This window comes from Coregonus clupeaformis, unplaced genomic scaffold (assembly GCF_020615455.1).
Source record: "Coregonus clupeaformis isolate EN_2021a unplaced genomic scaffold, ASM2061545v1 scaf0050, whole genome shotgun sequence".
NCBI classification, from domain to species: domain Eukaryota; kingdom Metazoa; phylum Chordata; class Actinopteri; order Salmoniformes; family Salmonidae; genus Coregonus; species Coregonus clupeaformis.
In genome coordinates this window covers 465,001-492,500 of record NW_025533505.1, presented here as the reverse complement: position 1 = coordinate 492,500, position 27,500 = coordinate 465,001, and the positions used below count along the sequence as shown (strand labels likewise).

General features: G+C 43.9%; 1 protein-coding gene and 2 long non-coding RNA genes across 3 annotated transcripts; 2 read left to right on the top strand and 1 right to left on the bottom strand.

Annotated features, from left to right (window-relative positions):
• The first annotated feature begins 268 nt into the window (after window positions 1–268).
• On the top strand, window positions 269–24,558 carry ap3s2 (adaptor related protein complex 3 subunit sigma 2). The gene is made up of 6 exons (XM_041869469.2): window positions 269–450; window positions 820–911; window positions 1,262–1,373; window positions 3,771–3,842; window positions 19,048–19,155; window positions 23,951–24,558. Exons 1-6 carry the CDS (start codon window positions 382–384, stop codon window positions 24,074–24,076), a joined length of 579 nt encoding a protein of 192 aa, XP_041725403.1. The 5' UTR covers window positions 269–381; the 3' UTR covers window positions 24,077–24,558.
• Window positions 24,559–25,677: 1,119 nt separating this feature from the next.
• LOC123483241 lies at window positions 25,678–26,562 on the bottom strand. The gene is made up of 2 exons (XR_006658140.1): window positions 26,467–26,562; window positions 25,678–26,049 (listed from the first exon to the last, which is right to left on the bottom strand). It is a non-coding gene; the product is annotated as an uncharacterized LOC123483241 (long non-coding RNA).
• Window positions 26,043–27,355, top strand: LOC121555637. Its single transcript, XR_006658139.1, has 2 exons — window positions 26,043–26,488; window positions 26,556–27,355. It is a non-coding gene; the product is annotated as an uncharacterized LOC121555637 (long non-coding RNA).
• Window positions 27,356–27,500: the final 145 nt, after the last annotated feature.

Genomic DNA, 27,500 nt, shown 5'->3' with positions numbered 1-27,500 from the left:
GTGTGACCGGTTTGGGTAAAGTGGACTCGGTCCGAGTCACCAGGAGCGGAATGATGCAGATGTCGTGTGTTTCAACAGCGCAAAAGGAGAACGCTCTGTGGCTCAACAGGATGTCTACGTATGATGTGGAAAGCTATGACTTTCAGAGTAGGGCACCGGTTAAAGATGTCCTCTCTGGTGTTCCGTACAGAGCAGGGCTCCGGTTAAAGATGTACTCTGTGATGTTCCGTACAGTAGGTGGCGGCAATACACCGTATGAGTGCGTCAATAAACCTCAGAGAAGAAGAAGAGCCGAAGGAAGCGACTTACGAACCCATCCTCCAGATGGACAGCTGACTGCACATCTTTTATCAAGTTGATTTGAGACATTTCCAGCGAAATATGATTAAAGCTATTTTAATATTTAACAACCATGGGAAACCACGACTCATCAGATTTTATGAATATTTTGTAAGTACCCAAATGTACGAACTGCTAACGTTTGTTAGATAGCCAGCTAGCCATCCGTTTATCTTATTTGCCAGCTGTTAGTGCACTAATGCTATGCTAGCTAAATTGTCTAGCTAGAGGCTAATTAATCAATAATCTATTTTGTCATCATCATGAGATGTGATTTTATTGCCATTTATATAGCTAACTAGCTACGTTGATTTATATATTTGGACATAGCTACAAATATCAATGTGCACAACAGATGGGCAACCTTGGGGCTAGTTTGCAACGTCAGCTGTTTTACTGCTAGCTGTTAGCTAGCTAGCGCTTGAATTTCGATTTCAATTAAGTTCTTAGCCAATTATTATCAGACATATTTCTTCTCAGGCCGAAGATCTGCAGCAGCAGATAATTCGAGAGACTTTCCATCTGGTGTCGAAGAGGGATGACAACGTCTGCAACTTCTTGGAGGGGGGAAGGTAAAAGCTATTGTTAGTATTACTAGCTGGTTAAATTAACCAAAATATACATTGTTGATGAACAAATCAAAAAATGCATGGTTGTCTGCAAAGCAAATAACCTAAATCGTTTAGGATTCAATAAAGCATCCAGGCGGTAGCTATGGTTTGTATTGGGGACTGGTACTGTGCTTCTGTAATGACTTCATGGTGTAGTTTTATCTGGGGTTGTTAAATGAGAAGTATTGTTTGACAGAAGTGTGCAGCTCATATGACCAGCAATCAATCATCAGTTCCCTGGCAGATGAGTTACAGTTGGACCAAATCAGACAATGCAGGATAGGCTAATAATATTATTTCTCTATTTGCAGTTTGATCGGCGGCTCGGACTACAAGTTGATCTACCGGCACTATGCTACGCTGTACTTTGTGTTCTGTGTGGACTCCTCTGAGAGTGAGCTCGGTATCCTGGATCTAATACAGGTGGGTTGGCAACTGTTGCTGAGTTGGTGTGTTACCATCTATAACTCTGTTAAACAGTAGGGTTGTATGGTGTCCTCTCACCTCTCCTTTCCCAGACAGTCAGCTGGACTGTCCACTCACCTCTCCTTTCCCAGACAGTCAGCTGGACGGTCCACTCACCTCTCCTTTCCCAGACAGTCAGCTGGACGGTCCACTCACCTCTCCTTTCCCAGACAGACAGTCAGCTGGACGGTCCACTCACCTCTCCTTTCCCAGACAGACAGTCAGCTGGACGGTCCACTCACCTCTCCTTTCCCAGACAGACAGTCAGCTGGACGGTCCACTCACCTCTCCTTTCCCAGACAGACAGTCAGCTGGACGGTCCACTCACCTCTCCTTTCCCAGTCAGTCAGCTGGACGGTCCACTCACCTCTCCTTTCCCAGACAGTCAGCTGGACAGTCCACTCACCTCTCCTTTCCCAGACAGTCAGCTGGACGGTCCACTCACCTCTCCTTTCCCAGACAGTCAGCTGGACGGTCCACTCACCTCTCCTTTCCCAGACAGACAGTCAGCTGGACGGTCCACTCACCTCTCCTTTCCCAGACAGACAGTCAGCTGGACGGTCCACTCACCTCTCCTTTCCCAGACAGACAGTCAGCTGGACGGTCCACTCACCTCTCCTTTCCCAGACAGACAGTCAGCTGGACGGTCCACTCACCTCTCCTTTCCCAGACAGTCAGCTGGACGGTCCACTCACCTCTCCTTTCCCAGACAGTCAGCTGGACGGTCCACTCACCTCTCCTTTCCCAGACAGTCAGCTGGACGGTCCACTCACCTCTCCTTTCCCAGACAGACTGACAGCTGGACGGTCCACTCACTCATCTTTCCTTCCATCCTGTATCTGTATGTTTTGGTAGTGATGGTAACAGGACGGTTGTGTAATCTGTTAGACTACCTACCTATCTAATTTTAAAGCAAACTTACTTTGATCATTATCTCAAATAGACAGTGCTTTCAAACACATAAATGTTTTTATGGTGTTAGTAGTGGTGGTGGGTTCCACGTTCAATGCAAACATATCATTAAATAGACAGAAGACAGCACTTTCAAACATGTTTGAATATGTTTTTGACTGTGAGGTGGTGTTCAAGGTGATGACAAGTTGAGATACGCTTCTTGTCTTGATCTTCAGTGACCGCTAATGACCCTTGAACTCATTGTAAAGCCTACTGATAGGCTGTGTATTGTGGAAATATACAGTGAGTGTACAAAACATTAAGAACACATTCCTAATATTGAGTTGAACCCACCCCTTTTGCCCTCAGAACAGCCTCGATTCGTCAGGGCATGGACTCTACAAGGTGTCAAAAGTGTTCCACAGGGATGCTGGCCCATGTAGACTCCAATGCTTCCCACAGTTGTGTCAAGTTGGCTGGTTGTCCTTTGGGTGGTGGACCATTCTTGATACACATTGTGGTGTGTAAAAACCCAGCAGCGTTGCAGTTCTTGACACACTCAAACCAGTGCACCTGGCACCTACTACCATACCCTGTTCAAAGGCACTTCAATATTTTGTCTTGCCCATTCACCCTCTGAATGGCACACATACACAATCAATGTCTCAAGGCAAAAAAATCTTTATTTAACCTGTCTCCTCCCCTTCATCTACACTGATTGAAGTGGATTTAACAAGTGACATCAATAAGGGATCATATCTTTCCCCTGGATTCACCTGGTCGGTCTATGTCATGGAAAGAGCAGGTGTTCCTAATGATCTGTCCACTCAATGTATATACAGTACATTGGGAAAGGATTCAGACCCCTTGACTTTCTCCACATTTTGTTATGTTACAGCATTATTCTAAAATTGATTAAATTGTTTTTCCCCCTCATCAATCTACACACAATACCCCATAATGACAAAGCAAAAACAGGTTTTTAGTCATTTTTGCAAATGTATTACAAATATAAAACTGAAATATTACATTTACATAAATATTCAGACCCTTTACTCAATACTTTGTTGAAGCACCTTTGGCAGCGATTACAGCCTCGAGTCTTCTTGGGTATGATGCTACAAGCTTGGCACACCTGTATTTGGGGAGTTTCTCCCATTCTTCTCTGCAGATCCTCTCAAGCTCTGTCAGGTTGGATGGGGAGCGTTGCTGCACAGCTATTTTCAGGTCTCTCCAGAGATGTTAGATCGGGTTCAAGTCCGGGCTCTGGCTGGGCCACTAGATTGATGAGGATTTTTATTTATTTAATCAATTTTAGAATAAGGCTGTAACGTAACAAAATGTGGAAAAAGGGAACGGGTCTGAATACTTTCCGAATGCACTGTAGGTTGTGCATCACATCAAAGATCATTCTTACATATGCTTAACATAAGATGGATGACTTGATAATATCTCCTGTAGGTGTTTGTGGAAACTCTGGACAAATGCTTTGAGAACGTCTGCGAACTGGACCTCATTTTCCACATGGATAAGGTGAGTTCAAGTCCATGCAAATAATTTACAAGGTCAGCTTTGCCAAGTTTTGGCTTGTGACAGTCCTTGGTGCATCAGAGTAATGCACTTGGGTTTATAACACGGTGGCTGGTTTATAGATGCGATATTCGTCCAATATGATGAAAACCTACAGGAGGGAAAGACTGTCAGCAGAGGCAGCCTAAAGGAAACCCTGCTGTGTGGAGCCAGACACAGGGCCTATTCCTTATTATAGGACACTACTTTAGACCAGGGGCCTATTCCTTATTATAGGACACTACTTTAGACCAGGGGCCTATTCCTTATTATAGGACACTACTTTAGACCAGGGGGGCCTATTCCTTATTATAGGACACTACTTTAGACCAGGGGCCTATTCCTTATTATAGGACACTACTTTAGACCAGGGGCCTATTCCTTATTATAGGACACTACTTTAGACCAGGGGGGCCTATTCCTTATTATAGGACACTACTTTAGACCAGGGGCCTATTCCTTATTATAGGACACTACTTTAGACCAGGGGGCCTATTCCTTATTATAGGACACTACTTTAGACCGGGGGCCTATTCCTTATTATAGGACACTACTTTAGACCAGGGGCCTATTCCTTATTATAGGACACTACTTTAGACCAGGGGCCTATTCCTTATTATAGGACACTACTTTAGACCAGGGGCCTATTCCTTATTATAGGACCCTACTTTAGACCAGGGGCCTATTCCTTATTATAGGACACTACTTTAGACCAGGGGCCTATTCCTTATTATAGGACACTACTTTAGACCAGGGGCCTATTCCTTATTATAGGACACTACTTTAGACCAGGGGCCTATTCCTTATTATAGGACACTACTTTAGACCAGGGGCCTATTCCTTATTATAGGACACTACTTTAGACCAGGGGCCTATTCCTTATTATAGGACACTACTTTAGACCAGGGGGCCTATTCCTTATTATAGGACACTACTTTAGACCAGGGGGGCCTATTCCTTATTATAGGACACTACTTTAGACCAGGGGGCCTATTCCTTATTATAGGACACTACTTTAGACCAGGGGGGCCTATTCCTTATTATAGGACACTACTTTAGACCAGGGGGCCTATTCCTTATTATAGGACACTACTTTAGACCAGGGGCCTATTCCTTATTATAGGACACTACTTTAGACCGGGGGCCTATTCCTTATTATAGGACACTACTTTAGACCGGGGGCCTATTCCTTATTATAGGACACTACTTTAGACCAGGGGCCTATTCCTTATTATAGGACACTACTTTAGACCAGGGGGCCTATTCCTTATTATAGGACACTACTTTAGACCAGGGGCCTATTCCTTATTATAGGACACTACTTTAGACCAGGGGCCTATTCCTTATTATAGGACACTACTTTAGACCAGGGGCCTATTCCTTATTATAGGACACTACTTTAGACCAGGGGCCTATTCCTTATTATAGGACACTACTTTAGACCAGGGGCCTATTCCTTATTATAGGACACTACTTTAGACCAGGGGCCTATTCCTTATTATAGGACACTACTTTAGACCAGGGGCCTATTCCTTATTATAGGACACTACTTTAGACCAGGGGCCTATTCCTTATTATAGGACACTACTTTAGACCAGGGGCCTATTCCTTATTATAGGACACTACTTTAGACCAGGGGCCTATTCCTTATTATAGGACACTACTTTAGACCAGGGGCCTATTCCTTATTATAGGACACTACTTTAGACCAGGGGGGCCTATTCCTTATTATAGGACACTACTTTAGACCAGGGGGGCCTATTCCTTATTATAGGACACTACTTTAGACCAGGGGGGCCTATTCCTTATTATAGGACACTACTTTAGACCAGGGGCCTATTCCTTATTATAGGACACTACTTTAGACCAGGGGCCTATTCCTTATTATAGGACACTACTTTAGACCAGGGGCCTATTCCTTATTATAGGACACTACTTTAGACCAGGGGGCCTATTCCTTATTATAGGACACTACTTTAGACCAGGGGGGCCTATTCCTTATTATAGGACACTACTTTAGACCAGGGGGCCTATTCCTTATTATAGGACACTACTTTAGACCAGGGGCCTATTCCTTATTATAGGACACTACTTTAGACCGGGGCCTATTCCTTATTATAGGACACTACTTTAGACCAGGGGCCTATTCCTTATTATAGGACACTACTTTAGACCGGGGGCCTATTCCTTATTATAGGACACTACTTTAGACCGGGGGCCTATTCCTTATTATAGGACACTACTTTAGACCAGGGGGCCTATTCCTTATTATAGGACACTACTTTAGACCAGGGGCCTATTCCTTATTATAGGACACTACTTTAGACCAGGGGGCCTATTCCTTATTATAGGACACTACTTTAGACCAGGGGCCTATTCCTTATTATAGGACACTACTTTAGACCAGGGGCCTATTCCTTATTATAGGACACTACTTTAGACCAGGGGCCTATTCCTTATTATAGGACACTACTTTAGACCAGGGGCCTATTCCTTATTATAGGACACTACTTTTAGACCAGGGGCCTATTCCTTATTATAGGACACTACTTTAGACCAGGGGGCCTATTCCTTATTATAGGACACTACTTTAGACCAGGGGCCTATTCCTTATTATAGGACACTACTTTAGACCAGGGGCCTATTCCTTATTATAGGACACTACTTTAGACCAGGGGGGCCTATTCCTTATTATAGGACACTACTTTAGACCAGGGGGCCTATTCCTTATTATAGGACACTACTTTAGACCAGGGGCCTATTCCTTATTATAGGACACTACTTTAGACCAGGGGCCTATTCCTTATTATAGGACACTACTTTAGACCAGGGGGGCCTATTCCTTATTATAGGACACTACTTTAGACCAGGGGCCTATTCCTTATTATAGGACACTACTTTAGACCAGGGGGCCTATTCCTTATTATAGGACACTACTTTAGACCAGGGGCCTATTCCTTATTATAGGACACTACTTTAGACCAGGGGGCCTATTCCTTATTATAGGACACTACTTTAGACCAGGGGCCTATTCCTTATTATAGGACACTACTTTAGACCAGGGGGCCTATTCCTTATTATAGGACACTACTTTAGACCAGGGGCCTATTCCTTATTATAGGACACTACTTTAGACCAGGGGCCTATTCCTTATTATAGGACACTACTTTAGACCAGGGGCCTATTCCTTATTATAGGACACTACTTTAGACCAGGGGGCCTATTCCTTATTATAGGACACTACTTTAGACCAGGGGCCTATTCCTTATTATAGGACACTACTTTAGACCAGGGGCCTATTCCTTATTATAGGACACTACTTTAGACCAGGGGCCTATTCCTTATTATAGGACACTACTTTAGACCAGGGCCTATTCCTTATTATAGGACACTACTTTAGACCAGGGGCCTATTCCTTATTATAGGACACTACTTTAGACCGGGGCCTATTCCTTATTATAGGACACTACTTTAGACCAGGGGCCTATTCCTTATTATAGGACACTACTTTAGACCAGGGGCCTATTCCTTATTATAGGACACTACTTTAGACCAGGGGCCTATTCCTTATTATAGGACACTACTTTAGACCAGGGGCCTATTCCTTATTATAGGACACTACTTTAGACCAGGGGGGCCTATTCCTTATTATAGGACACTACTTTAGACCAGGGGCCTATTCCTTATTATAGGACACTACTTTAGACCAGGGGGCCTATTCCTTATTATAGGACACTACTTTAGACCAGGGGGCCTATTCCTTATTATAGGACACTACTTTAGACCAGGGGCCTATTCCTTATTATAGGACACTACTTTAGACCAGGGGCCTATTCCTTATTATAGGACACTACTTTAGACCAGGGGGCCTATTCCTTATTATAGGACACTACTTTAGACCAGGGGCCTATTCCTTATTATAGGACACTACTTTAGACCAGGGGCCTATTCCTTATTATAGGACACTACTTTAGACCAGGGGCCTATTCCTTATTATAGGACACTACTTTAGACCAGGGGCCTATTCCTTATTATAGGACACTACTTTAGACCAGGGGGCCTATTCCTTATTATAGGACACTACTTTAGACCAGGGGCCTATTCCTTATTATAGGACACTACTTTAGACCAGGGGGCCTATTCCTTATTATAGGACACTACTTTAGACCAGGGGCCTATTCCTTATTATAGGACACTACTTTAGACCAGGGGCCTATTCCTTATTATAGGACACTACTTTAGACCAGGGGCCTATTCCTTATTATAGGACACTACTTTAGACCAGGGGCCTATTCCTTATTATAGGACACTACTTTAGACCAGGGGGCCTATTCCTTATTATAGGACACTACTTTAGACCAGGGGCCTATTCCTTATTATAGGACACTACTTTAGACCAGGGGCCTATTCCTTATTATAGGACACTACTTTAGACCAGGGGCCTATTCCTTATTATAGGACACTACTTTAGACCAGGGGCCTATTCCTTATTATAGGACACTACTTTAGACCAGGGGCCTATTCCTTATTATAGGACACTACTTTAGACCAGGGGCCTATTCCTTATTATAGGACACTACTTTAGACCAGGGGCCTATTCCTTATTATAGGACACTACTTTAGACCAGGGGCCTATTCCTTATTATAGGACACTACTTTAGACCAGGGGGCCTATTCCTTATTATAGGACACTACTTTAGACCAGGGGCCTATTCCTTATTATAGGACACTACTTTAGACCAGGGGCCTATTCCTTATTATAGGACACTACTTTAGACCAGGGGCCTATTCCTTATTATAGGACACTACTTTAGACCAGGGGCCTATTCCTTATTATAGGACACTACTTTAGACCAGGGGCCTATTCCTTATTATAGGACACTACTTTAGACCAGGGGGGCCTATTCCTTATTATAGGACACTACTTTAGACCAGGGGGCCTATTCCTTATTATAGGACACTACTTTAGACCAGGGGCCTATTCCTTATTATAGGACACTACTTTAGACCAGGGGCCTATTCCTTATTATAGGACACTACTTTAGACCAGGGGCCTATTCCTTATTATAGGACACTACTTTAGACCAGGGGCCTATTCCTTATTATAGGACACTACTTTAGACCAGGGGCCTATTCCTTATTATAGGACACTACTTTAGACCAGGGGCCTATTCCTTATTATAGGACACTACTTTAGACCAGGGGCCTATTCCTTATTATAGGACACTACTTTAGACCAGGGGCCTATTCCTTATTATAGGACACTACTTTAGACCAGGGGCCTATTCCTTATTATAGGACACTACTTTAGACCAGGGGCCTATTCCTTATTATAGGACACTACTTTAGACCAGGGGCCTATTCCTTATTATAGGACACTACTTTAGACCAGGGGGCCTATTCCTTATTATAGGACACTACTTTAGACCAGGGGCCTATTCCTTATTATAGGACACTACTTTAGACCAGGGGCCTATTCCTTATTATAGGACACTACTTTAGACCAGGGGCCTATTCCTTATTATAGGACACTACTTTAGACCAGGGGCCTATTCCTTATTATAGGACACTACTTTAGACCAGGGGCCTATTCCTTATTATAGGACACTACTTTAGACCAGGGGCCTATTCCTTATTATAGGACACTACTTTAGACCAGGGGCCTATTCCTTATTATAGGACACTACTTTAGACCAGGGGCCTATTCCTTATTATAGGACACTACTTTAGACCAGGGGCCTATTCCTTATTATAGGACACTACTTTAGACCAGGGGCCTATTCCTTATTATAGGACACTACTTTAGACCAGGGGCCTATTCCTTATTATAGGACACTACTTTAGACCAGGGGCCTATTCCTTATTATAGGACACTACTTTAGACCAGGGGCCTATTCCTTATTATAGGACACTACTTTAGACCAGGGGGCCTATTCCTTATTATAGGACACTACTTTAGACCAGGGGCCTATTCCTTATTATAGGACACTACTTTAGACCAGGGGCCTATTCCTTATTATAGGACACTACTTTAGACCAGGGGCCTATTCCTTATTATAGGACACTACTTTAGACCAGGGGCCTATTCCTTATTATAGGACACTACTTTAGACCAGGGGGCCTATTCCTTATTATAGGACACTACTTTAGACCAGGGGGCCTATTCCTTATTATAGGACACTACTTTAGACCAGGGGGCCTATTCCTTATTATAGGACACTACTTTAGACCAGGGGGCCTATTCCTTATTATAGGACACTACTTTAGACCAGGGGCCTATTCCTTATTATAGGACACTACTTTAGACCAGGGGCCTATTCCTTATTATAGGACACTACTTTAGACCAGGGGCCTATTCCTTATTATAGGACACTACTTTAGACCAGGGGCCTATTCCTTATTATAGGACACTACTTTAGACCAGGGGCCTATTCCTTATTATAGGACACTACTTTAGACCAGGGGCCTATTCCTTATTATAGGACACTACTTTAGACCAGGGCCTATTCCTTATTATAGGACACTACTTTAGACCAGGGGCCTATTCCTTATTATAGGACACTACTTTAGACCAGGGGCCTATTCCTTATTATAGGACACTACTTTAGACCAGGGGCCTATTCCTTATTATAGGACACTACTTTAGACCAGGGGCCTATTCCTTATTATAGGACACTACTTTAGACCAGGGGCCTATTCCTTATTATAGGACACTACTTTAGACCAGGGGCCTATTCCTTATTATAGGACACTACTTTAGACCAGGGGGCCTATTCCTTATTATAGGACACTACTTTAGACCAGGGGCCTATTCCTTATTATAGGACACTACTTTAGACCAGGGGCCTATTCCTTATTATAGGACACTACTTTAGACCAGGGGCCTATTCCTTATTATAGGACACTACTTTAGACCAGGGGCCTATTCCTTATTATAGGACACTACTTTAGACCAGGGGCCTATTCCTTATTATAGGACACTACTTTAGACCAGGGGCCTATTCCTTATTATAGGACACTACTTTAGACCAGGGGCCTATTCCTTATTATAGGACACTACTTTAGACCAGGGGCCTATTCCTTATTATAGGACACTACTTTAGACCAGGGGCCTATTCCTTATTATAGGACACTACTTTAGACCAGGGGGCCTATTCCTTATTATAGGACACTACTTTAGACCAGGGGGCCTATTCCTTATTATAGGACACTACTTTAGACCAGGGGCCTATTCCTTATTATAGGACACTACTTTAGACCAGGGGCCTATTCCTTATTATAGGACACTACTTTAGACCAGGGGCCTATTCCTTATTATAGGACACTACTTTAGACCAGGGGCCTATTCCTTATTATAGGACACTACTTTAGACCAGGGGCCTATTCCTTATTATAGGACACTACTTTAGACCAGGGGGCCTATTCCTTATTATAGGACACTACTTTAGACCAGGGGCCTATTCCTTATTATAGGACACTACTTTAGACCAGGGGCCTATTCCTTATTATAGGACACTACTTTAGACCAGGGGCCTATTCCTTATTATAGGACACTACTTTAGACCAGGGGCCTATTCCTTATTATAGGACACTACTTTAGACCAGGGGCCTATTCCTTATTATAGGACACTACTTTAGACCAGGGGCCTATTCCTTATTATAGGACACTACTTTAGACCAGGGGCCTATTCCTTATTATAGGACACTACTTTAGACCAGGGGCCTATTCCTTATTATAGGACACTACTTTAGACCAGGGGCCTATTCCTTATTATAGGACACTACTTTAGACCAGGGGGCCTATTCCTTATTATAGGACACTACTTTAGACCAGGGGCCTATTCCTTATTATAGGACACTACTTTAGACCAGGGGCCTATTCCTTATTATAGGACACTACTTTAGACCAGGGGCCTATTCCTTATTATAGGACACTACTTTAGACCAGGGGCCTATTCCTTATTATAGGACACTACTTTAGACCAGGGGGCCTATTCCTTATTATAGGACACTACTTTAGACCAGGGGCCTATTCCTTATTATAGGACACTACTTTAGACCAGGGGGCCTATTCCTTATTATAGGACACTACTTTAGACCAGGGGCCTATTCCTTATTATAGGACACTACTTTAGACCAGGGGCCTATTCCTTATTATAGGACACTACTTTAGACCAGGGGCCTATTCCTTATTATAGGACACTACTTTAGACCAGGGGCCTATTCCTTATTATAGGACACTACTTTAGACCAGGGGGCCTATTCCTTATTATAGGACACTACTTTAGACCAGGGGCCTATTCCTTATTATAGGACACTACTTTAGACCAGGGGCCTATTCCTTATTATAGGACACTACTTTAGACCAGGGGCCTATTCCTTATTATAGGACACTACTTTAGACCAGGGGCCTATTCCTTATTATAGGACACTACTTTAGACCAGGGGCCTATTCCTTATTATAGGACACTACTTTAGACCAGGGGCCTATTCCTTATTATAGGACACTACTTTAGACCAGGGGCCTATTCCTTATTATAGGACACTACTTTAGACCAGGGGCCTATTCCTTATTATAGGACACTACTTTAGACCAGGGGGCCTATTCCTTATTATAGGACACTACTTTAGACCAGGGGCCTATTCCTTATTATAGGACACTACTTTAGACCAGGGGCCTATTCCTTATTATAGGACACTACTTTAGACCAGGGGCCTATTCCTTATTATAGGACACTACTTTAGACCAGGGGCCTATTCCTTATTATAGGACACTACTTTAGACCAGGGGCCTATTCCTTATTATAGGACACTACTTTAGACCAGGGGCCTATTCCTTATTATAGGACACTACTTTAGACCAGGGGCCTATTCCTTATTATAGGACACTACTTTAGACCAGGGGCCTATTCCTTATTATAGGACACTACTTTAGACCAGGGGCCTATTCCTTATTATAGGACACTACTTTAGACCAGGGGGCCTATTCCTTATTATAGGACACTACTTTAGACCAGGGGCCTATTCCTTATTATAGGACACTACTTTAGACCAGGGGCCTATTCCTTATTATAGGACACTACTTTAGACCAGGGGCCTATTCCTTATTATAGGACACTACTTTAGACCAGGGGCCTATTCCTTATTATAGGACACTACTTTAGACCAGGGGCCTATTCCTTATTATAGGACACTACTTTAGACCAGGGGCCTATTCCTTATTATAGGACACTACTTTAGACCAGGGGCCTATTCCTTATTATAGGACACTACTTTAGACCAGGGGCCTATTCCTTATTATAGGACACTACTTTAGACCAGGGGCCTATTCCTTATTATAGGACACTACTTTAGACCAGGGGCCTATTCCTTATTATAGGACACTACTTTAGACCAGGGGCCTATTCCTTATTATAGGACACTACTTTAGACCAGGGGGGCCTATTCCTTATTATAGGACACTACTTTAGACCAGGGGGCCTATTCCTTATTATAGGACACTACTTTAGACCAGGGGCCTATTCCTTATTATAGGACACTACTTTAGACCAGGGGCCTATTCCTTATTATAGGACACTACTTTAGACCAGGGGCCTATTCCTTATTATAGGACACTACTTTAGACCAGGGGGCCTATTCCTTATTATAGGACACTACTTTAGACCAGGGGCCTATTCCTTATTATAGGACACTACTTTAGACCAGGGGGCCTATTCCTTATTATAGGACACTACTTTAGACCAGGGGCCTATTCCTTATTATAGGACACTACTTTAGACCAGGGGCCTATTCCTTATTATAGGACACTACTTTAGACCAGGGGCCTATTCCTTATTATAGGACACTACTTTAGACCAGGGGCCTATTCCTTATTATAGGACACTACTTTAGACCAGGGGCCTATTCCTTATTATAGGACACTACTTTAGACCAGGGGGCCTATTCCTTATTATAGGACACTACTTTAGACCAGGGGCCTATTCCTTATTATAGGACACTACTTTAGACCAGGGGCCTATTCCTTATTATAGGACACTACTTTAGACCAGGGGCCTATTCCTTATTATAGGACACTACTTTAGACCAGGGGGCCTATTCCTTATTATAGGACACTACTTTAGACCGGGGGCCTATTCCTTATTATAGGACACTACTTTAGACCAGGGGCCTATTCCTTATTATAGGACACTACTTTAGACCAGGGGCCTATTCCTTATTATAGGACACTACTTTAGACCAGGGGGCCTATTCCTTATTATAGGACACTACTTTAGACCAGGGGCCTATTCCTTATTATAGGACACTACTTTAGACCAGGGCCTATTCCTTATTATAGGACACTACTTTAGACCAGGGGCCTATTCCTTATTATAGGACACTACTTTAGACCAGGGCCTATTCCTTATTATAGGACACTACTTTAGACCAGGGGCCTATTCCTTATTATAGGACACTACTTTAGACCAGGGCCTATTCCTTATTATAGGACACTACTTTAGACCAGGGGCCTATTCCTTATTATAGGACACTACTTTAGACCAGGGGCCTATTCCTTATTATAGGACACTACTTTAGACCAGGGGGCCTATTCCTTATTATAGGACACTACTTTAGACCAGGGGGCCTATTCCTTATTATAGGACACTACTTTAGACCAGGGGCCTATTCCTTATTATAGGACACTACTTTAGACCAGGGGCCTATTCCTTATTATAGGACACTACTTTAGACCAGGGCCTATTCCTTATTATAGGACACTACTTTAGACCAGGGGCCTATTCCTTATTATAGGACACTACTTTAGACCAGGGGCCTATTCCTTATTATAGGACACTACTTTAGACCAGGGGCCTATTCCGTATTATAGGACACTACTTTAGACCAGGGGCCTATTCCTTATTATAGGACACTACTTTAGACCGGGGGCCTATTCCTTATTATAGGACACTACTTTAGACCAGGGGCCTATTCCTTATTATAGGACACTACTTTAGACCGGGGGCCTATTCCTTATTATAGGACACTACTTTAGACCAGGGGCCTATTCCTTATTATAGGACACTACTTTAGACCGGGGCCTATTCCTTATTATAGGACACTACTTTAGACCAGGGGCCTATTCCTTATTATAGGACACTACTTTAGACCAGGGGCCTATTCCTTATTATAGGACACTACTTTAGACCAGGGGCCTATTCCTTATTATAGGACACTACTTTAGACCAGGGGCCTATTCCTTATTATAGGACACTACTTTAGACCAGGGGGCCTATTCCTTATTATAGGACACTACTTTAGACCAGGGCCTATTCCTTATTATAGGACACTACTTTAGACCAGGGGCCTATTCCTTATTATAGGACACTACTTTAGACCAGGGGCCTATTCCTTATTATAGGACACTACTTTAGACCAGGGGGGCCTATTCCTTATTATAGGACACTACTTTAGACCAGGGGGCCTATTCCTTATTATAGGACACTATAATTGAGCTACAGAGGACCACAAACATCTGTTCTCTGGTACATTTTCACCCCAACCATCACATATCACAACCAGGGTTGAGCTCAATATAAATTCCAGTCAATTCTTCAGGAAGTACACCCAATTGAAAAGAGAATTGAAGAGAATTGAAATTTGAATTTCTGTGTACTTCCTGAATTGACTGGAATTTAAATGGAATTGATCCCAATCCTGATGACAACAGATTCCACCAAGCAAGTTGTTGTTGAGAAGCTAGGTGTAGTTGTGAAGCTAGGTGTAGTTGAGAAGCTAGGTGTAGTTGTGAAGCTAGGTGTAGTTGTGAAGCTAGGTGTAGTTGTGAAGCTAGGTGTAGTTGTGAAGCTAGGTGTAGTTGTGAAGCTAGGTGTAGTTGAGAAGCTAGGTGTAGTTGTGAAGCTAGGTGTAGTTGAGAAGCTAGGTGTAGTTGAGAAGCTAGGTGTAGTTGTGAAGCTAGGTGTAGTTGAGAAGCTAGGTGTAGTTGAGAAGCTAGGTGTAGTTGAGAAGCTAGGTGTAGTTGAGAAGCTAGGTGTAGTTGAGAAGCTAGGTGTAGTTGAGAAGCTAGGTGTAGTTGAGAAGCTAGGTGTAGTTGTGAAGCTAGGTGTAGTTGTGAAGCTAGGTGTAGTTGTGAAGCTAGGTGTAGTTGAGAAGCTAGGTGTAGTTGAGAAGCTAGGTGTAGTTGAGAAGCTAGGTGTAGTTGTGAAGCTAGGTGTAGTTGTGAAGCTAGGTGTAGTTGAGAAGCTAGGTGTAGTTGAGAAGCTAGGTGTAGTTGTGTTAACTCTTCCACCTTTCCTGTCACAGCATGATATTCTAGTTGTGGACAGTAATGTCAGTGTTGGAGAAAGCTGCTGATGACAATGTAAATAAAACCACTAGTTTTGAGGACCTTCTACTATCTCGGACTCTGCTGCTGCGCTAGACTCACCTGAGGATGTATAGCTAACACCCTCTCACAGCAACACCTTCCAGTATGTTTAGCTAACACCCTCTCACAGCAACACCTTCCAGTATGTTTAGCTAACACCCTCTGACTTTCACCATCTGTTTCCTCTCACAGCAACACCTTCCAGTATGTTTAGCTAACACCCTCCTCCTTTCACCATCTGTTTCCTCTCACAGCAACACCTTCCAGTATGTTTAGCGAACACCCTCCTACTTTCACCATCTGTTTCCTCTCACAGCAACACCTTCCAGTATGTTTAGCTAACACCCTCCTACTTTCACCATCTGTTTCCTCTCACAGCAACACCTTCCAGTATGTTTAGCTAACACCCTCCTCCTTTCACCATCTGTTTCCTCTCACAGCAACACCTTCCAGTATGTTTAGCTAACACCCTCTCACAGCAACACCTTCCAGTATGTTTAGCTAACACCCTCCTCCTTTCACCATCTGTTTCCTCTCACAGCAACACCTTCCAGTATGTTTAGCTAACACCCTCCTACTTTCACCATCTGTTTCCTCTCACAGCAACACCTTCCAGTATGTTTAGCTAACACCCTCCTACTTTCACCATCTGTTTCCTCTCACAGCAACACCTTCCAGTATGTTTAGCTAACACCCTCCTCCTTTCACCATCTGTTTCCTCTCACAGCAACACCTTCCAGTATGTTTAGCTAACACCCTCCTACTTTCACCATCTGTTTCCTCTCACAGCAACACCTTCCAGTATGTTTAGCTAACACCCTCCTACTTTCACCATCTGTTTCCTCTCACAGCAACACCTTCCAGTATGTTTAGCTAACACCCTCCTCCTTTCACCATCTGTTTCCTCTCACAGCAACACCTTCCAGTATGTTTAGCTAACACCCTCCTACTTTCACCATCTGTTTCCTCTCACAGCAACACCTTCCAGTATGTTTAGCTAACACCCTCCTACTTTCACCATCTGTTTCCTCTCACAGCAACACCTTCCAGTATGTTTAGCTAACACCCTCCTACTTTCACCATCTGTTTCCTCTCACAGCAACACCTTCCAGTATGTTTAGCTAACACCCTCCTACTTTCACCATCTGTTTCCTCTCACAGCAACACCTTCCAGTATGTTTAGCTAACACCCTCCTCTTTTCACCATCTGTTTCCTCTCACAGCAACACCTTCCAGTATGTTTAGCTAACACCCTCTCACAGCAACACCTTCCAGTATGTTTAGCTAACACCCTCCTCCTTTCACCATCTGTTTCCTCTCACAGCAACACCTTCCAGTATGTTTAGCTAACACCCTCCTACTTTCACCATCTGTTTCCTCTCACAGCAACACCTTCCAGTATGTTTAGCTAACACCCTCCTACTTTCACCATCTGTTTCCTCTCACAGCAACACCTTCCAGTATGTTTAGCTAACACCCTCCTACTTTCACCATCTGTTTCCTCTCACAGCAACACCTTCCAGTATGTTTAGCTAACACCCTCCTACTTTCACCATCTGTTTCCTCTCACAGCAACACCTTCCAGTATGTTTAGCTAACACCCTCCTCCTTTCACCATCTGTTTCCTCTCACAGCAACACCTTCCAGTATGTTTAGCTAACACCCTCCTACTTTCACCATCTGTTTCCTCTCACAGCAACACCTTCCAGTATGTTTAGCTAACACCCTCCTACTTTCACCATCTGTTTCCTCTCACAGCAACACCTTCCAGTATGTTTAGCTAACACCCTCCTCCTTTCACCATCTGTTTCCTCTCACAGCAACACCTTCCAGTATGTTTAGCTAACACCCTCCTACTTTCACCATCTGTTTCCTCTCACAGCAACACCTTCCAGTATGTTTAGCTAACACCCTCCTACTTTCACCATCTGTTTCCTCTCACAGCAACACCTTCCAGTATGTTTAGCTAACACCCTCCTCCTTTCACCATCTGTTTCCTCTCACAGCAACACCTTCCAGTATGTTTAGCTAACACCCTCCTACTTTCACCATCTGTTTCCTCTCACAGCAACACCTTCCAGTATGTTTAGCTAACACCCTCTCACAGCAACACCTTCCAGTATGTATAGCTAACACCCTCCTACTTTCACCATCTGTTTCCTCTCACAGCAACACCTTCCAGAGCTTTAGCACATGTAAAACAATAAGACCTTCATTATAACCTTGTTTACAAAATGTAAATAACTGAGGAGAATGTATGAAGAATGACAACCACCTGTCGTTGCAGTCTGCAGTTTCACAATAAAACATATTTTGCCTCTTCAAAATGGTAGGCATGTTGTGTAAATCAAATGATACAAACCCCCAAAAAATCTATTTGAATTCCAGGTTGTAAGGCAACAAAATAGGAAAAATGCCAAGGGGGGTGAATACTTTTGCAAGCCACTGTACCTATCATTTACAGGTCCACTACATTACCTTGTATATACCTATCATTTACAGGTCCACTACATTACCTTGTATATACCTATCATTTACAGGTCCACTACATTACCTTGTATATACCTATCATTTACAGGTCCACTACATTACCTTGTATATACCTATCATTTACAGGTCCACTACATTACCTTGTATATACCTATCATTTACAGGTCCACTACATTACCCTGTATATACCTATCATTTACAGGTCCACTACATTACCCTGTATATACCTATCATTTACAGGTCACTACATTACCCTGTATATACCTATCATTTACAGGTCCACTACATTACCCTGTATATACCTATCATTTACAGGTCCACTTCATCCTTCAGGAGGTGGTGATGGGGGGGATGGTGCTGGAGACCAACATGAATGAGATCGTGGGCCAGGTAGAGCTGCAGAACCGCATGGAGAAATCAGAGGTTAGTCTGTTCACTCACTGGTCCTGTGGTTAGTCTGGTCACTCACTGGTCCTGTGGTTAGTCTGGTCACTCACTGGTCCTGTGGTTAGTCTGGTCACTCACTGGTCCTGTGGTTAGTCTGGTCACTCACTGGTCCTGTGGTTAGTCCTTCCTCTGTTAGTCTGGTGACTGGTCCTGTAGTTGGTCCTTCCTCTGTTAGTCTGGTGACTGGTCCTGTGGTTAGTCCTTCCTCTGTTAGTCTGGTGACTGGTCCTGTAGTTAGTCCTTCCTCTGTTAGTCTGGTGACTGGTCCTGTAGTTAGTCCTTCCTCTGTTAGTCTGGTGACTGGTCCTGTAGTGGTCCTGTCACATAATAAACAGCTTACCTGTAGTCCCCAGTCACATAATAAACAGCTTACCTGTAGTCCCCAGTCACATAATAAACAGCTTACCTGTAGTCCCCAGTCACATAATAAACAGCTTCCCTGTAGTCCCCAGTCCCATAATAAACAGCTTACCTGTAGTCCCCAGTCACATAATAAACAGCTTACCTGTAGTCCCCAGTCACATAATAAACAGCTTCCCTGTAGTCCCCAGTCACATAATAAACAGCTTCCCTGTAGTCCCCAGTCACATAATAAACAGCTTACCTGTAGTCCCCAGTCCCATAATAAACAGCTTACCTGTAGTCCCCAGTCCCATAATAAACAGCTTACATGTAGTCCCCAGTCACATAATAAACAGCTTCCCTGTAGTCCCCAGTCCCATAATAAACAGCTTCCCTGTAGTCCCCAGTCCCATAATAAACAGCTTCCCTGTAGTCCCCAGTCCCATAATAAACAGCTTCCCTGTAGTCCCCAGTCACATAATAAACAGCTTCCCTGTAGTCCCCAGTCACATAATAAACAGCTTCCCTGTAGTCCCCAGTCACACAATAAACAGCTTACCTGTAGTCCCCAGTCACATAATAAACAGCTTACCTGTAGTCCCCAGTCACATAATAAACAGCTTACCTGTAGTCCCCAGTCCCATAATAAACAGCTTACCTGTAGTCCCCAGTCACATAATAAACAGCTTACCTGTAGTCCTCAGTCCCATAATAAACAGCTTACCTGTAGTCCCCAGTCCCATAATAAACAGCTTACCTGTAGTCCCCAGTCCCATAATAAACAGCTTACCTGTAGTCCCCAGTCCCATAATAAACAGCTTACCTGTAGTCCCCAGTCACATAATAAACAGCTTACCTGTAGTCCCCAGTCCCATAATAAACAGCTTACCTGTAGTCCCCAGTCACATAATAAACAGCTTACCTGTAGTCCCCAGTCACATAATAAACAGCTTACCTGTAGTCCCCAGTCCCATAATAAACAGCTTCCCTGTAGTCCCCAGTCCCATAATAAACAGCTTCCCTGTAGTCCCCAGTCCCATAATAAACAGCTTCCCTGTAGTCCCCAGTCCCATAATAAACAGCTTACCTGTAGTCCCCAGTCCCATAATAAACAGCTTACCTGTAGTCCCCAGTCCCATAATAAACAGCTTACCTGTAGTCCCCAGTCCCATAATAAACAGCTTCCCTGTAGTCCCCAGTCCCATAATAAACAGCTTCCCTGTAGTCCCCAGTCCCATAATAAACAGCTTCCCTGTAGTCCCCAGTCCCATAATAAACAGCTTACCTGTAGTCCCCAGTCCCATAATAAACAGCTTACCTGTAGTCCCCAGTCCCATAATAAACAGCTTACCTGTAGTCCCCAGTCCCATAATAAACAGCTTCCCTGTAGTCCCCAGTCCCATAATAAACAGCTTCCCTGTAGTCCCCAGTCCCATAATAAACAGCTTCCCTGTAGTCCCCAGTCCCATAATAAACAGCTTCCCTGTAGTCCCCAGTCCCATAATAAACAGCTTCCCTGTAGTCCCCAGTCACATAATAAACAGCTTCCCTGTAGTCCCCAGTCACATAATAAACAGCTTCCCTGTAGTCCCCAGTCACATAATAAACAGCTTACCTGTAGTCCCCAGTCACATAATAAACAGCTTACCTGTAGTCCCCAGTCACATAATAAACAGCTTCCCTGTAGTCCCCAGTCACATAATAAACAGCTTACCTGTAGTCCCCAGTCCCATAATAAACAGCTTACCTGTAGTCCCCAGTCCCATAATAAACAGCTTACCTGTAGTCCCCAGTCCCATAATAAACAGCTTACCTGTAGTCCCCAGTCACATAATAAACAGCTTACCTGTAGTCCCCAGTCCCATAATAAACAGCTTACCTGTAGTCCCCAGTCCCATAATAAACAGCTTACCTGTAGTCCCCAGTCACATAATAAACAGCTTACCTGTAGTCCCCAGTCACATAATAAACAGCTTACCTGTAGTCCCCAGTCACATAATAAACAGCTTCCCTGTAGTCCCCAGTCACATAATAAACAGCTTACCTGTAGTCCCCAGTCACATAATAAACAGCTTACCTGTAGTCCCCAGTCACATAATAAACAGCTTACCTGTAGTCCCCAGTCACATAATAAACAGCTTCCCTGTAGTCCCCAGTCACATAATAAACAGCTTCCCTGTAGTCCCCAGTCACATAATAAACAGCTTCCCTGTAGTCCCCAGTCACATAATAAACAGCTTCCCTGTAGTCCCCAGTCCCATAATAAACAGCTTACCTGTAGTCCCAGTCCCATAATAAACAGCTTACCTGTAGTCCCCAGTCCCATAATAAACAGCTTACCTGTAGTCCCCAGTCCCATAATAAACAGCTTACCTGTAGTCCTTAGTCCCATAATAAACAGCTTACCTGTAGTCCCCAGTCACATAATAAAAAGCTTACCTGTAGTCCCCAGTCCCATAATAAACAGCTTACCTGTAGTCCCCAGTCACATAATAAACAGCTTACCTGTAGTCCCCAGTCACATAATAAACAGCTTCCCTGTAGTCCCCAGTCCCATAATAAACAGCTTCCCTGTAGTCCCCAGTCACATAATAAACAGCTTCCCTGTAGTCCCCAGTCACATAATAAACAGCTTACCTGTAGTCCCCAGTCCCATAATAAACAGCTTACCTGTAGTCCCCAGTCACGGGGTGTTTGTTTAGAAGCATTGACCAGAGACCGGAGCCTTGGGAGTCACTTCCTGTTGTGCAGCATGCGCCAGGTGATCTAGTTACAGGATGGAATTCACAAATAAATATTGTGTGCCAGTAGTTCAAACAGACAGCTTAGTGCATTCAACATGTCATTACCTCTCACAAATACAAGTAGTGATGAAGTCAATCTCTCCTCCACTTTGAGCCAGTAGAGATTGACATGCATATTATTCATGTTAGCTCTCTGTGTACATCCAAGGGCCAGCCGTGCTGCCCTGTTCTGAGCCAAATGCAGTTTTCCTAAGTCCCTCTTTGCGGCACCTGACCACACGACTGAACAGTAGTCCAGGTGTGACCAAACTAGGGCCTGTAGGACCTTCCTTGTTGATAGTGTTGTTAAGAAGGTAGAGCAGCGCTTTATTATGGACAGACTTCTCCCCATCTTAGCTACTGTTGTATCAATATGTTTTGACCATGACAGTTTACAATCCAGGGTTACTCCAAGCAGTTTAGTCACAACTTGCTCAATTTCCACATTATTTATTACAAGATTTAGTTGAGGTTTAGGGTTTAGTGAATGATTTGTCCCAAATACAATGCTTTTAGTTTAAATATTTAGGACTAACTTATTCCTTGCCACCCATTCTGAAACTAACTGCAGCTCTTTATGTGTTGCTGTCTTGTTATTTCAGTCGCTGTAGTAGCTGACGTGTATACTAGTGTTGAGTCATCCGCATACATAGACACAATGTCTTTACTCAAAGCCAGTGGCATGACGTTAGTAAAGATTGAAAAAAGTAAGGGGCCTAGACAGCTGCCCTGGGGAACTCCTGATTCTACCTGGATTATGTTGGAGAGGCTTCCATTAAAGAACACCCTCTGTGTTCTGTTAGACAGGTAACTCTTTATCCACATTATATCAGGGGGTGTAAAGCCATAACACATACGTTTTTCCAGAAGCAGACTATGATCGATAATGTCAAAAGCCTTATTGAAGGCTAACAAAACAGCCCCCACAATATTTGTATCATTAATTTCTCTCAGCAAATCATCAGTCATTTGTGTAAGTGCTGTGCTTGTTGAATGTCCTTCCCTATAAGCGTGCTGAAAGTCTGTCAATTTGTTTAGTGTAAAATAGCATTGTATCTGGTCAAACACTATTTTTTCCAAAAGTTTACTAAGGGTTGGTAACAGGCTGATTGGTCGGCTATTTGAGCCAGTAAAGGGGGCTTTACTATTCTTAGGTAGCGGAATGGCTTTAGCTTCCCTCCAGGCCTGAGGGCACACACTTTCTAGTAGGCTTAAATTGAAGAGATGGGAAATAGGAGTGGCAATATCGTCCGCTATTATCCTCAGTAATTTTCCATCCAAGATGTCAGACCACGATGGCGTTAGTCTTGACTCTAGAGGGCTTTAGGGCTGGGTCTTATTCATTAGTGAACACCGTAAGCTAAAACATTTGCAACGGAAAACAAGTCTTTATTGGACAAATTCAGGTACTGTAGGTCTCTTCCCGTTTTGGCCTGTTTGCTTCCGTTCCTAGTGAATACGACCCTCGTCTCCCAGAGAGAGATGAAGCCTACTGGAGATTCTCCATTCAACAGGATTTCTAGTCCAGAACGAGCCCCTTAGTGTCTTCTCTCTATTACAGTTGATGAGTTCCTTTTACTGTGTTTACTGCATAGCTGGTGTAGAAATCCCTAAACCCGGAGGTCTGACGGATCCGTCTGTTTCAGGGGGGCTTCTCGGCGGCGCCGGCGCGGGCGGTCTCGGCGGTGAAGAACATGAACCTCCCAGAAATGCCTCGCAACATAAACATCGGAGACATCAATATCAAAGTGCCCAGCCTCTCTCCCTTCTGACCAGGGAACGGAGCACGGTCTAGGCCCAAATGGCACCCTGTTCCCTTTATAGTGCACTACTTTTGACCAGAGCCCTATGGGGGCTTCTGCACTTCTGGTCTAAAGTAGTGCACTACACTATCTATTAGTGCACTATAAGATGTGAGAAACACTATGACTTATACAGTATGTCTTCCTATGGGCCCTGGTCCATAGAAGTAGTGCACTATGTAGGGAATAGGGTGCCATTCTGGACTCCCAGCAGGCCTCAGCTGGCAGAGCAGCAAGGGAGGAGGAGGTTGACTGTATGTTGGACAGGGTTGGTTGTCACTATGCTGGGTTACTGATGTTTGGACCCTGGGGCTCCTCTCTGTTCAAAATGCTACAACTAAATAATATACCTCTGCTTCTCTATTGATGATAACACAACCAGCTCTGTCAGGACATTACCTCTCCTTCCTTCCTGTCAGGACATTACTCCTCCTTCCTTCCTGTCAGGACATTACCTCTCCTTCCTTCCTGTCAGGACATTACTCCTCCTTCCTTCCTGTCAGGACATTACCCCTCCTTCCTTCCTTCCTTCCTGTCAGGACATTACCCCTCCTTCCTTCCTTCCTTCCTTCCTTCCTGTCAGGACATTACTCCTCCTTCCTTCCTGTCAGGACATTACCCTTCCTTCCTTCCTTCCTTCCTTCCTGTCAGGACATTACCCCTCCTTCCTTCCTTCCTTCCTTCCTTCCTTCCTTCCTTCCTTCCTTCCTTCCTTCCTTCCTTCCTTCCTTCCTTCCTTCCTTCCTTCCTTCCTTCCTTCCTTCCTTCCTTCCTTCCTTCCTTCCTTCCTGTCAGGACATTACCCTTCCTTCCTTCCTGTCAGGACATTACCCCTCCTTCCTTCCTTCCTTCCTTCCTGTCAGGACATTACCCTTCCTTCCTTCCTTCCTGTCAGGACATTACCCCTCCTTCCTTCCTTTCTTCCTTCCTTCCTGTCAGGACATTACCCCTCCATCCTTCCTTCCTGTCAGGACATTACCCCTCCTTCCTTCCTTCCTTCCTTCCTGTCAGGACATTACCCCTCCTTCCTTCCTTCCTGTCAGGACATTACCCCTCCTTCCTTCCTTCCTTCCTTCCTTCCTGTCAGGACATTACCCCTCCTTCCTTCCTTCCTTCCTTCCTTCCTTCCTTCCTGTCAGGACATTACCCCTCCTTCCTTCCTTCCTTCCTTCCTGTCAGGACATTACCCCTCCTTCCTTGCTTCCTTCCTTCCTGTCAGGACATTACCCCTCCTTCCTTCCTTCCTTCCTTCCTTCCAGGACATTACCCTTCCTTCCTTCCTTCCTTCCTTCCTTCCTTCCTTCCTTCCTTCCTTCCTTCCTTCCTTCCTTCCTTCCTTCCTTCCTTCCTTCCTTCCTTCCTTCCTTCCTTCCTTCCTGTCAGGACATTACCCCTCCTTCCTTCCTTCCTTCCTGTCAGGACATTACCCCTCCTTCCTTCCTTCCTTCCTGTCAGGACATTACCCCTCCTTCCTTCCTTCCTTCCTGTCAGGACATTACCCCTCCTTCCTTCCTTCCTGTCAGGACATTACCCCTCCTTCCTTCCTTCCTGTACTCATTATTGTTATTCACTGTGTGTTTATTCCTCGTCACTGATCTCATCTTTCCCCCTTTATTGTATCTGTAGAAAACATTTCCCTGTTAGTCTCCACCTGTTGTTACCAAGCATGTGACAAATACAATGTGATTAGATTTCTCCTCATGGGAGATGTGTAGCACTGCTGACAGCGTAGTTGAGTTTTCCTGTACGTGTGAAATGACAGATTTCTCCAGTTTAGTGATTTGCACCAGATATTACTGGGATGTTGCTGTTGATCCTGATGGACGTTCATAATGACATGTTATTGGAGCTGCATTTTGGTTTGAACGTTGTGCTTTTTCTTGATCAGTGTCAGATTAGTCTGTCCTTTGGTCTGTAATGAAAACACACTAGGTAGGGAATACCTGGTCGATAGTAGTGCACTAGGTAGGGAATACCTGGTCGATAGTAGTGCACTAGGTAGGGAATACCTGGTCGATAGTAGTGCACTAGGACTAGGGAATACCTGGTCGATAGTAGTGCACTAGGACTAGGGAATACCTGGTCGATAGTAGTGCACTAGGACTAGGGAATACCTGGTCGATAGTAGTGCACTAGGACTAGGGAATACCTGGTCGATTAGTAGTGCACTAGGACTAGGGAATACCTGGTCGATAGTAGTGCACTAGGACTAGGGAATACCTGGTCGATAGTAGTGCACTAGGACTAGGGAATACCTGGTCGATAGTAGTGCACTAGGACTAGGGAATACCTGGTCGATAATAGTGCACTAGGACTAGGGAATACCTGGTCGATAGTAGTGCACTAGGACTAGGGAATACCTGGTCGATAGTAGTGCACTAGGTAGGGAATACCTGGTCGATAGTAGTGCACTAGGTAGGGAATACCTGGTCGATTAGTAGTGCACTAGGACTAGGGAATACCTGGTCGATAGTAGTGCACTAGGACTAGGGAATACCTGGTCGATAGTAGTGCACTAGGACTAGGGAATACCTGGTCGATAGTAGTGCACTAGGACTAGGGAATACCTGGTCGATAGTAGTGCACTAGGACTAGGGAATACCTGGTCGATAGTAGTGCACTAGGACTAGGGAATACCTGGTCGATAGTAGTGCACTAGGTAGGGAATACCTGGTCGATAGTAGTGCACTAGGTAGGGAATACCTGGTCGATAGTAGTGCACTAGGTAGGGAATAGAATGGTTTTTGTCTTTCCATTCTTGTGCATTTTTCCATTTGGAACACATGTTATAAATATGTTGTTTTTGTGTGTTTTAATCATTGTTTTCATGGGTCCAAAGTGTGTTCACTGAACATATGTATGTGAATGTGTTTGACTTGGTCGAGCTCTGGACTATTGGCGGGTCAAAGAAATGTAGTGTGGTCTTGCTTTAAGTTATAACCTCTTATTTGTAATCAGAATAGATTTGTTTGGTATCATATCCAGTGATATTTAATAGGTGGTTTCTGGTGTAGACCAACAGCTGTCATCAGGAAAGACCGACAATCCAGTTATTCAGGGTCGGCAGGGATCAGAGGAGAAACAGGCCTCAATATTGAATGAACATGATTCTGTTTGTATGCAACCATCTCAAGCTTTTATCAAAGACTGCTTTTATCCAGAACGTTCTAATGGTGAAAATATGTCCATGTTTTAAGTGTAACTACTGCATTCCCTCAGAACACGACTAAATAAAAGGTTAAGAGGAAACTTGTATTCTTGACTGTGTTTTTTTGCCTTTTCCAAGGAACACTGTCTGTACGTTAGCAACAGCAAACAGTCATCTCTTACCAGCCGACCACAGAACGTTAGTCACAAGTCTGTGGCTTGCGCCCCAAATGGCGCCCTATTCCCT

Coding starts and splice junctions, on each gene's coding strand:
- ap3s2 (XM_041869469.2), top strand. CDS start 382: ATGATTAAAGCTATTTTAATATTTAACAACCATGGGAAACCACGACTC. Junction 912..1,261: donor AACTTCTTGGAGGGGGGAAG/GTAAAAGCTATT, acceptor CTCTATTTGCAG/TTTGATCGGCGGCTCGGACT. Junction 3,843..19,047: donor TCATTTTCCACATGGATAAG/GTGAGTTCAAGT, acceptor TATCATTTACAG/GTCCACTTCATCCTTCAGGA.